This window comes from Paralichthys olivaceus, chromosome 19, assembly GCF_024713975.1.
Source record: "Paralichthys olivaceus isolate ysfri-2021 chromosome 19, ASM2471397v2, whole genome shotgun sequence".
NCBI classification, from domain to species: Eukaryota; Metazoa; Chordata; class Actinopteri; order Pleuronectiformes; family Paralichthyidae; genus Paralichthys; species Paralichthys olivaceus.
Genome location: NC_091111.1, coordinates 18,062,582 through 18,074,787, shown reverse-complemented (window position 1 = coordinate 18,074,787; position 12,206 = coordinate 18,062,582). Strand labels below are relative to the sequence as shown.

At 43.3% G+C, this 12,206-nt stretch overlaps 4 protein-coding genes across 7 annotated transcripts in view; 3 read left to right on the top strand and 1 right to left on the bottom strand.

The window, feature by feature from the left end:
* tbc1d32 (TBC1 domain family, member 32) overlaps positions 1–2,632 on the bottom strand; it is a 50,723-nt gene extending 48,091 nt beyond the window's left edge. The window contains exons 1-6 of one of the 2 annotated variants that reach the window (XM_069514904.1): positions 2,176–2,632; positions 1,723–1,891; positions 1,483–1,647; positions 1,040–1,217; positions 755–826; positions 167–292 (exon numbers count right to left, since the gene is read on the bottom strand). In XM_069514904.1, coding sequence (XP_069371005.1) covers positions 167–292; positions 755–826; positions 1,040–1,217; positions 1,483–1,647; positions 1,723–1,877 — 696 coding nt within the window. In that variant the 5' untranslated portion in view covers positions 1,878–1,891; positions 2,176–2,632. Of the gene's footprint in view, positions 1–166; positions 293–754; positions 827–1,039; positions 1,218–1,482; positions 1,648–1,722; positions 1,892–2,165 lie in introns of both variants that reach the window. The other variant, XM_069514905.1, reaches the window with a different exon arrangement.
* Positions 2,633–3,020: 388 nt separating this feature from the next.
* hsdl1 (hydroxysteroid dehydrogenase like 1) lies at positions 3,021–5,642 on the top strand. Its single transcript, XM_020103722.2, has 5 exons — positions 3,021–3,499; positions 3,760–4,205; positions 4,303–4,386; positions 4,622–4,768; positions 4,895–5,642. The coding sequence occupies exons 1-5, from the start codon at positions 3,280–3,282 to the stop codon at positions 4,964–4,966; spliced, it is 969 nt and encodes a 322-aa protein (XP_019959281.2). The 5' UTR covers positions 3,021–3,279; the 3' UTR covers positions 4,967–5,642.
* Positions 5,643–6,311: 669 nt separating this feature from the next.
* Positions 6,312–9,007, top strand: gja11 (gap junction protein, alpha 11). Of its 3 annotated transcripts, none has more exons than XM_020103723.2 (4): positions 6,312–6,450; positions 7,351–7,503; positions 7,654–7,839; positions 8,256–9,007. In XM_020103723.2, exons 2-4 carry the CDS (start codon positions 7,375–7,377, stop codon positions 8,856–8,858), a joined length of 918 nt encoding a protein of 305 aa, XP_019959282.2. In that variant the 5' UTR covers positions 6,312–6,450; positions 7,351–7,374; the 3' UTR covers positions 8,859–9,007. The 3 variants fall into 3 exon arrangements, with proteins under 3 accessions (XP_019959282.2, XP_019959284.2, XP_019959283.2); XM_020103725.2 differs by having other exon boundaries at positions 6,323–6,450; positions 7,355–7,503; XM_020103724.2 differs by having other exon boundaries at positions 6,338–6,450; positions 7,339–7,503.
* A 485-nt stretch (positions 9,008–9,492) lies between these two features.
* On the top strand, positions 9,493–11,590 carry gja13.1 (gap junction protein alpha 13.1). The gene is made up of 2 exons (XM_020103705.2): positions 9,493–9,632; positions 10,308–11,590. Exon 2 carries the CDS (start codon positions 10,335–10,337, stop codon positions 11,205–11,207), a length of 873 nt encoding a protein of 290 aa, XP_019959264.2. The 5' UTR covers positions 9,493–9,632; positions 10,308–10,334; the 3' UTR covers positions 11,208–11,590.
* The last annotated feature ends 616 nt before the right edge of the window (positions 11,591–12,206 follow it).

Below are 12,206 nucleotides of genomic sequence, written 5' to 3'. Positions count from 1 at the left end.
ACTTTCCCTAGAAGTTTGTGGAGGGGAGGGGAAGGACCCAATTTAGTTGAGTATCACCAATTATATATATGAGCTTAAAATGGTTTGTATGGTTATTGGCTATTTTACAAGTGTGCATTTGTAGGTAACTGGTTGCAGTGAGCATATTGAGTAGATTATGACTCACACTGAGGTCTGGGTCGGGCTCAGTCAGAGCGGCACAGAGCTTCCTGCGCAGGCTGCTCCAGCTCTCGCAGCTCAACACGTCAGAGGGGGGGGCACAGCAGAGGGCCTGAAGAGCCTGCCAACGCACCTACACATAAAGATACTCTAACTGTTAATAACAATTACATCTATGTTTCAAAACCTTTGTAGCTTATGACCTTTTAAAAATTAAACCCATGTTTACTTGCATTCTTCACTTAGTCTGATTTCACACAGCTCTGAATCTTTGCTCACATGTTTTATATATATATATAAAAACACAATGTCAGATCAATTGAAAGAAGTTAAACAAATCGGCAATCTAGTCAGATTACCAGGCTACACTCTCCTGTGAGTAGCCTCCAAAACAAGTGATATTTTATTTTATTTTTAGGCCTGAAGACGTAAACTACCTGTTGAAAGATGGAAAAGAGCAACGTTACATAAAATCGTAGCTGAAATAATCTCCTTCAGGATTGAACCTGATCTATGGCACCATGCTACAAACGACTCTGCAGTGCATCGACAGAGAGCAAGAAATAATGTATATATGATTATTCTTGCTTTGTACCTCTTTGGGTTGGCTGGAGTCAAGTTTTTCAGCCAAGACTTGCAGCTGCTCTTGTCTGATGAATGCATAACTCTATAAAGGAAGAGCAAAGATAAGAATTATGCAAATTATAATTTATCGTATAATCTTATTGCTGGTAATTTATTGTTTGCTAGCAGGACGCCAGCAGTTTCCCTTGAGTTAAAAAGAAAAGATATAATACTGGTCCCAGGTCGTTTACAATATTTAGAGGCTGTAAAGACAGAAAATGTGATGGTTGATGACATCTGATATTGTGTCTCTGACCTGGTTGAAGGAGGAGTCGCTATCCGAGCAGTTGTCAATGTATTGGCTGTTTGACTGACTGTGCTGCCTCTCTCTGTGCATCTCCTCCTTCCTCATCTGGTCCTCCTCAAATTTGTTGATTAAAGACTCTACAATGATGATCATGGTGTTTTTTAAGGTCTGCATCATCTGCTGGTACCTGCCACAGAGAAATAAAGAACTTTTATCACAATATTAATGTCATTTTAAAAACATTCAGCTTAAGTCAAAAACAAGAATTATACTGTGGATGTCAATGAGATTTCCTGTGTGAATAAAATGTCCCCCTGCCAACAGTCAGGTCCATTACACTGGATGGCATTAGTTGTTTATTTAATACAGGATAAGCCTCAACTGTGCAACTACTTTAGAAATCAAGAGGAACTCCTCTCTAAGCTTTTCTCACTTCTCTGTGCTACACTCACTCAGCTGAGTCCCTGGTCCTTCGGGTGATGGCATGGATCAGGGTGTCGTGACCTGAGCCAATTGCATGTTGTCCCTCTCCTCTTGTCAAGTTCTTGGTTTCCTCCTCCACCACTGTCCCCAGAGAGCTTTCCACATACTGACGGAGGTACTTGACAAATTCATAACTGAAAGGAGAGCAACGACAGGGATTAGACCTGGACCTTCAAAGTTAACGCCCCACTGAGTCTGGTAAACCTTACTTGTGGAAATTCTTGTCTGTCTCCTCCAGGTGAAGGAGGATCTCTTCAGCGCATTCAGTCGACGGCGCACCAGAGATCCTGTCGTTGACGCTTATCAGGAGCAGCTTGAGCAGGGACTGCAACTCCAACTCATCTTCTGCGGACAACTGAGACATCCCGACGGCTGCTCCTGAAGATGGAACAGAACATAGGGTCATTTGTGGAGGTCACAGATGACTTCCGTTTAAGGAGGCGGATGAATTAATTTAGTTTGTTCATCTTTGGAGCCACTGCGAAATTAGCAAAATAACGTTAGATGGAGCAGCAAGTTATATGTTTTGGATTGTTGGACAGAGTAAACCCTCCAAATCCATCTTTTAATGTATGTTTCAAACTGTTTCTTCTAATCAGTGTTGTGAATACTGTTATTTGCTGTTGTTTCCTACATTTGAAGAAGTGCTCACCCCAATTTACCTCAGTTGTTTTGGATAGTGTTTCTGGGGCTCGAACACTTCACCCACTCCTCCATCGGTCTGGTGGTGCAGTAGTGAGCAAAGCTAATTCCACAGCCGGATCCAACCACACGTCTGAGGACACGACGATGATGATGATGAGGAGTTAATAGTGAGATGTTGTGTTTTCACTCTGCAGACAAAGCCAGCGAGACTCTCCGCTCCCTCTGGTTGACCTGAGCGTGTAGCCCAGCTAGCATGCTAACAACAAAGCTAGGCGCAGAGCTAACGGTAATTCGTCACTAGAGTGACTGAGCGAGGCAGCGGGATTTTCTGACCTCGACCTCGAACCACCTGCCCCGAGTCCGTGGGAGAAGCAGCGGGGGACATTTACCTCCGTGTCCGCGCGTCTGGGGACATTAAGACAAAGCTTCTCGTCGAGCTAGCGTCCTGTCAGCCGCGTCTCCATGGAAACGGCCAGCCGTCAACTGCTGTGCATTGTGGGAAGAAAAAACTAGACGCCGCATTCAATAACTTCGGGAAAAACGGGGTTTTATTGAATAAACACGTAATGAGATGAATCAAATGTTTAAATTTGAGCAGCACGTTAAAAAAAAAAAAAAATCGCAGCTTTATACGTTCCCTAAAAAGAAATCCAGGAGGTGAGGGTAGAAACTAAGAGAAAAAGTCTGTAGTCTGGTAAAAAAAAAAAAAGAAAAATAGATGAACACAACTGAAATGTGGACACACCGAAGATTTAAACAGATAATAACAACGGTAGCTTTACAAAGGAATCAGATTCATTAAATAGAAACCGAAGGAAAAACTCGATATTGGATTTCTATCTTATCCTAAAGTGTAGCTTGGCTTCGGGTCGTCGGTCTCTCCTGGGTTTTGAACGCATCGCGGCTGAACGCACCTCGTCACGTGACTCAATGTTGTGATCCCGGCTGCACGCGCAGGTGACAGCTTCTCCTCGTGCGTCAGCTTCAGTCTCTCAGTCTCGTCACAAACTTTTCATTTTGAATTAATATCCGACACTGACGTTGCTTCCCGGGAACCATCGCGTTGAAGTGGCCGGAGCGAGCCGCGGCTAGCTACACTAGCATCGGCGCGGTTTTGGAGCATGGCGGCGGTGGACAGCTTCCAGCTGCTGCTCGGGGAGGTGTCCCGGTGGTGCAGGTCTTACTGCGACACCCTGGCCCTGGTGGGGGCTGTGTACGCGGCCAGCAGGGCGGTGGTGCTGCTCAGAGGCTGCTGCTCGGTGGTCAGGGTCCACGTCCTGCCGAGGGTCCTCCCGAGCCAGAAGCTGACCCGCAGATATGGAGACTGGGCCGTCGTCTACGGTGAGGATGCACCGCCGGAGAGGCTGGGCCCTTTTTATTTCATCACACTCAGTCTGGGCTGCTGCTGCTGCTGCTGTCAGAGATTGAAATGGAGGAAACATCTTCAATGCATTATAAACTAGATCAGTCAATACAACCTGTCTAATGTTATAGTGGGATTAATAAAGCATTATATTGTCTTTTCTTGTTAAGGTCATTGTGGTGTTGTTACTGTGCAGCAGCTGTTTATTGTGTCGTTGTTGTCCTCTCTCTTCTGTCAGGAGCGTCGGAGCCAGTGGCCGGAGCGTACGCAGAGGAGCTGGCCAAGCAGGGTGTCAGCATCATCTTTGTCACTCACGACCAGATGGACGTCAGGGACGCCTCTGCCTGCCTCTCCGAGAGCTACGGGGTGGAAACTGTTGTTGTCCACGCTGACTTCTCTCAGAACCAGGCAGCCAGCAGTCTTGTCAAAGAAGCCATGAGGGGCAAAGATATCGGCTTCCTGGTGACCTGTGTGGACGAGGCTCTCACTTCCCCCCAGAGTCTGGTTGAAATTCCTGAGCAGGGCCTGTTGGATATGGTGAATAAGAATGTGGCGGTCGCTACTCTGATGGCCCGGTTGGTGCTGCCCGGGATGGTGGAGCGCAGCAGAGGAGCTGTGGTCAATATATCATCGGGTGCCTGCTGCAGACCTCTGCCTGGAAGAGTGGCACTCACGGCCTCCACTGTGAGTCACAACACTGCTGATATCAGCCTCGTATGCATGCACACACATCAGGAAACACAAACCAGACAATAACACCTTTCTCCTCCTGACACCTCAGGGCTACCTGGATCATTTCTCCAGAGCTCTTCACCTCGAGTACAGTGGTAAAGGGATCTTTGTTCAAAGTCTGATTCCCTTCCAGGTAAGATACCTGACAGGACCATTACAAAGAACAGCTGGATGTCCAGTTTCAGACCAAGATGTATTATGCACTTACAGCTGGCATCACATACCTGAGATCTTTGGTTTTTACTTTCACAGTTTTTAATCCATAAATTAAGATTGTTATTAGTATAAAATAATTGCTGAAATACCCTGAGTACAAATACAATAACGTATCACAGTTCCTCATATACTGTGTGTGTTTGTGTACCTAGATAGCGTCAAGCAAGCGACAACCATCAACATCGACATCATCAGGTGAAGGCTGGTTTGTGCCAGAACCAGACGTTTACGCTCACCACGCCATCTCCACCTTGGGCGTGTCCAGTCGGACCACAGGATACTGGCCTCACACACTGCAGGTCGGTTGATGTGGAATATATTGGTCTCAGTTCTACTCAAGCTGCTTTGTTTTTGGCCTTTGTGGAAACAGGTTCTAAGATATAAAATGAATTTCTGTTTGATCAGTTTTTCTTGTCTCTTCACAGTATGGATTGATGAGGTGTATTCCAGAGTGGATTTGGGTTCTCGGATCTCGTCTGCTCATCAGTACAATCTAGATCTCCGCTCCTCAAACAGACTAACTCACTGGACCTTGCTGTTACTGGAGTCATGTGGTTTTATTTGAGTTTCTTCTGCGATTGTTAAAGAGTACAGCTCTGTTTGAGGAGACTGTAGTTTTCAGGAATCTCTCCTCTCGGTTTTTTGTCGGTTATGATCTGAAGTGGTATTGAGAAATAAATAAATTAGTTCATACATATTTTCTTTAATACTGGATGGTGATGTGAAAAATGTTTAAATTTACCAGATAACCTGATAGTAAATGTAATAAATGTCTTTGCAGTGCACAGACTCGAGGTGGGAAACTGGGTTTGACTTGAACGTGAACTTTTATTCTTTTATTCTTGTCCTAGTTCCCAACAATATATAACACTCTGTGCCAGGACGTTAAAGGCATTAGACCCACTGGACTGTTAATCCCTTGTAAGAGATTATTTCGAAGGCCAAATGTGATTGTACAATGCTTTATTTTTCTTTGCAGTTTGTATTAACAAGTTGCACATTGAAACACTCCTACGTTATAAAAAGTTCAAACTTTGTTATTGATAAGTAAGGGGGGTCAAAGGTACAATGAAAAGTGTTGGACAAGAAGAACAGGCCAGCTCAGCAATAAGAGACAAAGAAGAAATTGTATTTTCATATGTGTTTGCATTAAATATCTTCTTTTGAACGTGATTCAGACTGTTTTGTTTTCTTGTACGTGATCTGAAACGTTGACTGTGGTCTACGTGCTGAAGGCCACACTCCCTTTTTCTCCAGAAATATCAGGAGAGTGTAAATCATTGACATTTACAAACATACACCATGCCAGGGTTTATCCTGTGACCTCCTGAGATCAGCCGGGGTCAGACACTGTGTTTAAACCTGTAAACACATGTGGTGCTCGAAACACGGGACGTGCTTTTACTGGGTTTAAACAGGAAGCTGTAAATACTGTAAATACGGTCCAACGATTTACAGCGATTTGGAGTTTTTCTCCGAAGCAGGTAAAATCCTGCATGAAATAGGTTGTGATGAAATGAAAGAAACGAGAAGATTCAATAATAAACATTCATAAAACTTCTTTTGGTTCCAAGTAATTATAATTATAATGGTAAAAACAAAAAGAAAGAGTTCAAAATTAATTTATCAGTGCGATTGTTGCCATTGGTACTTTGGTGTTGTTGGTGAAGGTGGAGGAGAGTCCTGCCTCCCGAGCTTCCCGTTGGTGCGGCTGTGAGGCCCGCAGCATTTGAATCAAACCATTTTCAAACTCTTCGGTTGCTTCTCATATTTTTTTTAACTTTCACCAGACGCTCACATTCGTTGTTAGGACTGGAGGTTTCGTTGTTGTGGTTAGGACGATGTCCTTCCTGATAAGACGCCAAAGAGACAGTGAAAGGACGAGTGCCTCTTCTTCTTCTCCTTCACTCCTCCTGTTCATCGTCCTCTTGAGGCATCGCTCGCTTCTCTCACCGTTTTCCTAAGTGGGATCATTTGAGCGGTGAGTCAAATTATTAATATCATTATCCAATTATAGATTCTTGCACTAGATAGACTTTATCCTGTCCAGACTATGATTAAGACATTTTGGATTTGTGTGATACCAGGTTCTGAACGTTTTGTACCATGCACTATTTAAATACACAGTAAATACACAAGCTAAATGTCGATGCAAACATTTATGAGAAGCTCAGTGAGACGCACTCGTGGAAAGCTAATGAAAAATGACTTTTTTTAACAAACAAAAATAAAATCTGGTTGGTTTGAAGGGAACTCAAATGTTCATTTGATCAGTATTTGTTCTGATATGGATTTAATAAAGCATATTAGTTATATTTTGATTAAACCAGGGTACATTTAATCACAAGTGCGCACCGAGTGGTAGAAATGAGGAAGATCATCTCGACCTTCAGAGGAAGCATATCGCTCATTGTCCAAGGATAGCTAACGTGCATGTTGACGTGACTTAACAGTATTTTGGAGTTTGACCAATCAGAGAACACGGAATCAATGAACGTGTAATAAAAGAAAGATCCCTTAAATATTCAAGCAAAACAATACATTTTAGAGAAATGCTAAAATAAAACTTTATGATCTCAAAACCAAGTTGATGTTCTACTTCATCCGCTCGAGTAGCTGTCCTCCATGTCTCACATTCTTTGAATTAGGATCTGCAGTGGTCGGTATTAACCAAGGATATCGTCTCGGTTTCCAGCAGATAAGTTTGTTTTGGAGACTTGAAATCCGCAGCTGTGGCTTTTATCAGCAAAGTCACAAGAAACGAGAAACAAGTTTTACCTTGTGAGAGACTCAGTCTGTTCTGACTCATGTTGCACCTTTTTTTACATCGGTTTCTGAGACTGCACTGTTTGCCCTTGACTTTGAATAGTTTATTCCCCAGTCAGAGAGGCAACAGGCGACTGAAATGGCTGAATGGGATCTGCTTGGCCGCCTGCTGGACAAAGTACAGAGCCACTCCACGGTGATTGGGAAGGTCTGGCTCACCATGCTCTTTGTTTTCCGCATCCTGGTCCTGCGCACCGGCGCTGAGGAGGTCTGGTAATACAGTAAATGTACTTATTTAAGCACCAGGGGGCACAGAAGTGGCTAAAATACATAATTGGTGAATTGAGAATGTCACAAAGCCATCCACCTTCATCTCTCTGAAGATCTGCGTCACATCCTCTGTCACCTCCTTCCTCAGGTGTGGGGCGACGAGCAGTCCGACTTTGTGTGCAACACCGATCAGCCCGGCTGTGAGAACGTCTGCTACGACCGAGCCTTCCCCATCTCGCATGTTCGCTTCTGGGCTCTTCAGATTATTGCTGTGGCGACTCCGAAGCTGCTCTACCTCGGTCATGTCCTTCATGTGCTCCACATTGAGAAGAAGGTAGTATTTGACAGCAAATACTAGGTTGTAGAACTGGCTCCACACATGCTTGAATATCAACACTGAATGAAATAAACGTGTTTTGTTGCTTTTCACCAACTCAGCAGCTCAACTTAGGTTTCAACTTATGTTCGGCCTCTATCTTGGTTTTGGTGTATGGTTGAATGTAAGTGAGTCGTGATAAACCCACCTGTGATACCTGCCTGCCCAGAGACAACTGATTCACTCGTAGGGTTTAGGGAGCAGATATTGTAGCAGGAGGTCATGGAAACCAAGTGATGACGTAGAATAAGGGTTTGGACATGTTTCAATAAACTGTTTGGAACAAAGTGGGTCTATCCCCAATTACTTTCTCTTGTCTTTCACCAGCTTATTGTGAAATGTCTAACTCTGTCTTCTTGTTCTTTCAACCTGAGGTGAAAGAGAGGATGAAGAAGCAGGCAGAGTTGGACAACCAAGTCAGTCTGTTCCTCAGTAAGTCCTACAAAGTTCCCAAGTACACAAAGAGCACTGGCAAGATCAGCATCCGCGGCCGCCTCCTTCGCAGCTATGTCCTCCATCTTGTGGCCAAGATAATCCTGGAGATTCTGTTTATCGTGGGTCAGTTCTATCTTTACGGTTTCACCCTCGAGGCGCGCTACATCTGCGCCACTGACCCCTGCCCCCACAAGGTGGACTGCTTCCTCTCCAGGCCTACGGAGAAATCGGTCATCATCTGGTTCATGTTGGTGACGACGGTGGTCTCCCTCGTCCTCTGCCTGGTGGAGCTGCTCTACCTGTGCGTGAAAGCTGTGAAGGAGTGCATGGCGAGGAGGCAGGACTACACCGTGACCCCGGTGACGCCTCCACTCTCGGGGAGGAAAACGTTTAAAACCCAGGACGAGGCCATCCAGAATTGTGTCAACCTGGAGCTGGAGCTGCAGGGACAAATGGTGGGCGTGAACGGGGTCAAAGGTGGGGGGAGCAAGGTTGTGAAGACCGTACCATCTGAGAATGATATGGGGGAGGTCCACATCTGAAGCATGGAGGGGGTGGTGGGTTGCCATATCTGTGTGTTGGGCTGTAGAGAGGTCAGGGGGCGTATGTGTGTGCGCAGTAAATAAAGGTTGAGGGGAAGTTGCCAGCTTCTGTAAACAGATCTCAGTCACATGCAGAATGTTGTTGAAAATAACTTCAAGAGACTTTTGTGACAGAATACAAAAGCACAAAGAGCATCATTTTAAAATTCTGCAGATCAGATGTTTGATTTTTGAGACAATGTGATGTCTTATTTTTGATTCAATAAACATGTCATATTCACAATCTGATTAAAATGCTTTTGTCTTTTTCTTATCGTGTTCATATTGATAATATGCCCTGTCCACTAACATGGAGGAGACAGGTGTGTTTCTCTGGGCAGCAGTTTTACAAAAAAAGTTGCAGTTTTATAGATTATTCAAAAGTGTAATAAAAGATAAGTGTGAAAAAGTGAGTTGAAATGATTTTAAATGATGAAAACACAGTGTGGTTTCATAGTAGAGGTAGAGTTGTGCAGTCTTATGGCTTGTTTAAAGTCCAGAACTGGATCTTGGCCCCTGTAGAGATACTACACCTATCAATTATTACAGACTTGTTCTGGTGTTTCATCAACTTTCTCCGCTCTCGTTTGCTGACAGGTACAACGTGACATAAAAGCCAAATGCTTGCACAATATGATTCCTCCCGCTGTCCTCACCCAGCGCAAAACTCCAAGGTCTAGTGTCAGTTGGTGATTTGTGCCGACCAGAGACAGTCCCCTCTGACCAGTTCAGCAGGTAAGATCAGCACCTTCTGTTCTCTGAGCATTTGAAGAATTACTGACAAATGTTTGTAAAGAATTTACAGAATTAAAATATCCAGTGAAAATATTGATTTCTTTTAGACATTTGTAGACGAAAACCACCGGTTGTTAATTTCCACATGTTGGTTTACATTCTCGTTTTTTTGTTTGAATGCTCTATTGTTTCATTCTCTGATCTTATTTGAGTCATAAAATGTTTTAATCCAGTTTTCATATGAGTGCATTTTGAAAAGTAATAATGTTCTGATTATAATGATAATATTTCTGCATGCTCCAAACATGGCTTTCTCTTGATCATTATATTGTAAATTATTTCTATTTTTTTGTAGAAAATAAATTTAAGCTTTATCTATCTATTTTATTCTACTTCTATTCCTCATCAGTAGATTATTAAACCACTGATCTTTCCTCTCTTCCCTTCATTTTTCTAATTAATGATTTCTTTGGACACTGACCAGTTAAGTTGAAAATTTCAGGAGGCTCAAAGTCTTCTTCCTTCTCACGTCGCCCTGCCCAAGACCTGAAAAATGATTCATCTAAGTCAAACAGAACAATGAGCCCTTCTTTCCGCAGCAAAGCTGGAACCAAAATTTTGATTTTATTTTTAATGAGCTGAGTATTTACAGTATTTTCCTTCTTTTCATTGCAGATCAGTATCCGAACATCACGTTTAAAGATGGGAGACTGGGGATTCCTTTCAACTTTGCTGGACAAGGTCCAGTCCCACTCCACTGTCATCGGGAAGATCTGGATGAGCGTCCTCTTCCTCTTTAGGATCATGGTTTTGGGCGCAGGTGCCGAGAGCGTCTGGGGCGACGAGCAGTCGGGTTTCATCTGCAACACTCAACAACCTGGTTGTGAGAACGTCTGCTACGACTGGGTCTTCCCCATCTCGCACATTCGCTTCTGGGTCCTCCAGATCATCTTCGTCTCCACGCCGACGCTGGTCTACCTGGCCCACGCTTTGCATGTCATCCACAAGGAGAATAAGATGAGGGAGCAGAAGCAGAAGCAGAAGCAGAGCCCTGGTGGGGCCATGAAGGGCAAAGAGCCCAAATACACAGACGAGAAGGGAAAGGTGACGATCAAGGGAAACCTGCTGGGGAGCTACCTGACACAGCTCGTGTTTAAGATCATCATTGAAGCTGCCTTCATCACGGGCCAGTACTACCTGTACGGCTTCATCATGGTCCCCATGTTCCCCTGCTCGAAGAAGCCCTGTCCCTTCACCGTGGAGTGCTACATGTCTCGACCCACAGAGAAGACCATCTTCATCATCTTCATGCTGGCAGTGGCCTGCGTCTCTCTGCTCCTCAACATCATTGAGGTGTTCTACCTGATTTGTTCCAGGCTCAGACGGAGGTCCAGGCGGGGAGCACGGTACTTAAATTCGTCGGAGAACCCTGCCAGCCTGCCCGACTCCAGGCAGAAGATGACGGAGGAAGCGATCAAGCAGAACAAGCTGAACATGGGGCTGGAGAACAGCCACAGTATCGGAGGAGGCCTGGACGGGGCCAAAGAGGAGAAACAACTACTGAACACTCACTGAAACACATGTAATGTCTTGTTTCACAATTCTCCCAATAGTTCAAATACATGTAAGAAACAGTTTTAAAGCTCTGTGGTGACAGAAATTATGAAATAAAAACTGTTTTGTTATATTATGATTAATGCTGAGATGGTATTTCAGGGCCACATTGTTGGAATTTATTTTTTTAATGGAAATCGAATGATGAAAAATGTGCAATACTGATAATTATTTATTGTCTGTACCCAGTTATTGAATGTGTCCTTTATTAAGTTATTGTCATGTTCATTATCTAGGACTTGAAATATTTTGCTAACTGAATGATGATGATCACAATGGAGAAACTCCGTCTACTGATATCATTTTTGTATGTTTTCTGAATTTTTAATAAATGGTTAAAGTTGGATACGAATTGTGTTTCATTAAATCATTAATTTCAGATGAGAGGTTCACACTTTTCAAACTACTTAGATCCACATATTTAATCCAATAGTGCTGCAACTGACGAGTGTGTTCGTTATTGATGAATCTAATAATTATTCTCAGGATTGAACGATTAAAATAAACAACATATAATGACAACACAGTGGATAATATCAAGCACAGCTCCCCAAAATCATATTACAAAAAAATTTGATGTATAAGTCAATATATTGAGTTTACTATATTAAAAGAGGCAGAAAAACTGTCAATATTCACATTTTAGAGGTTGAAACCAAAGATTTTGCAATTTTTGCTTTATAAATACTTATCTACTTCATTATACAAATACATGAATAAATATTACAAGGACTTTCTCAAATTCAAGTCATACAAAAGCATATTTGTGAAGTCAACAATATGAGATTTCCTCCGTTTGTTGAGATCTTATAAATCTCTCTGTATAAAGGAAACGAAACATTTATGTTGACACCACAAAAAAATGAACGTTTCGGTCACGTAGTATTTGACAGCAGGTTTACTGCGCTACAGTGGATTAGTGTGAACAAGTACAGAATGTCCACGTGTCCTCTGAGTCCC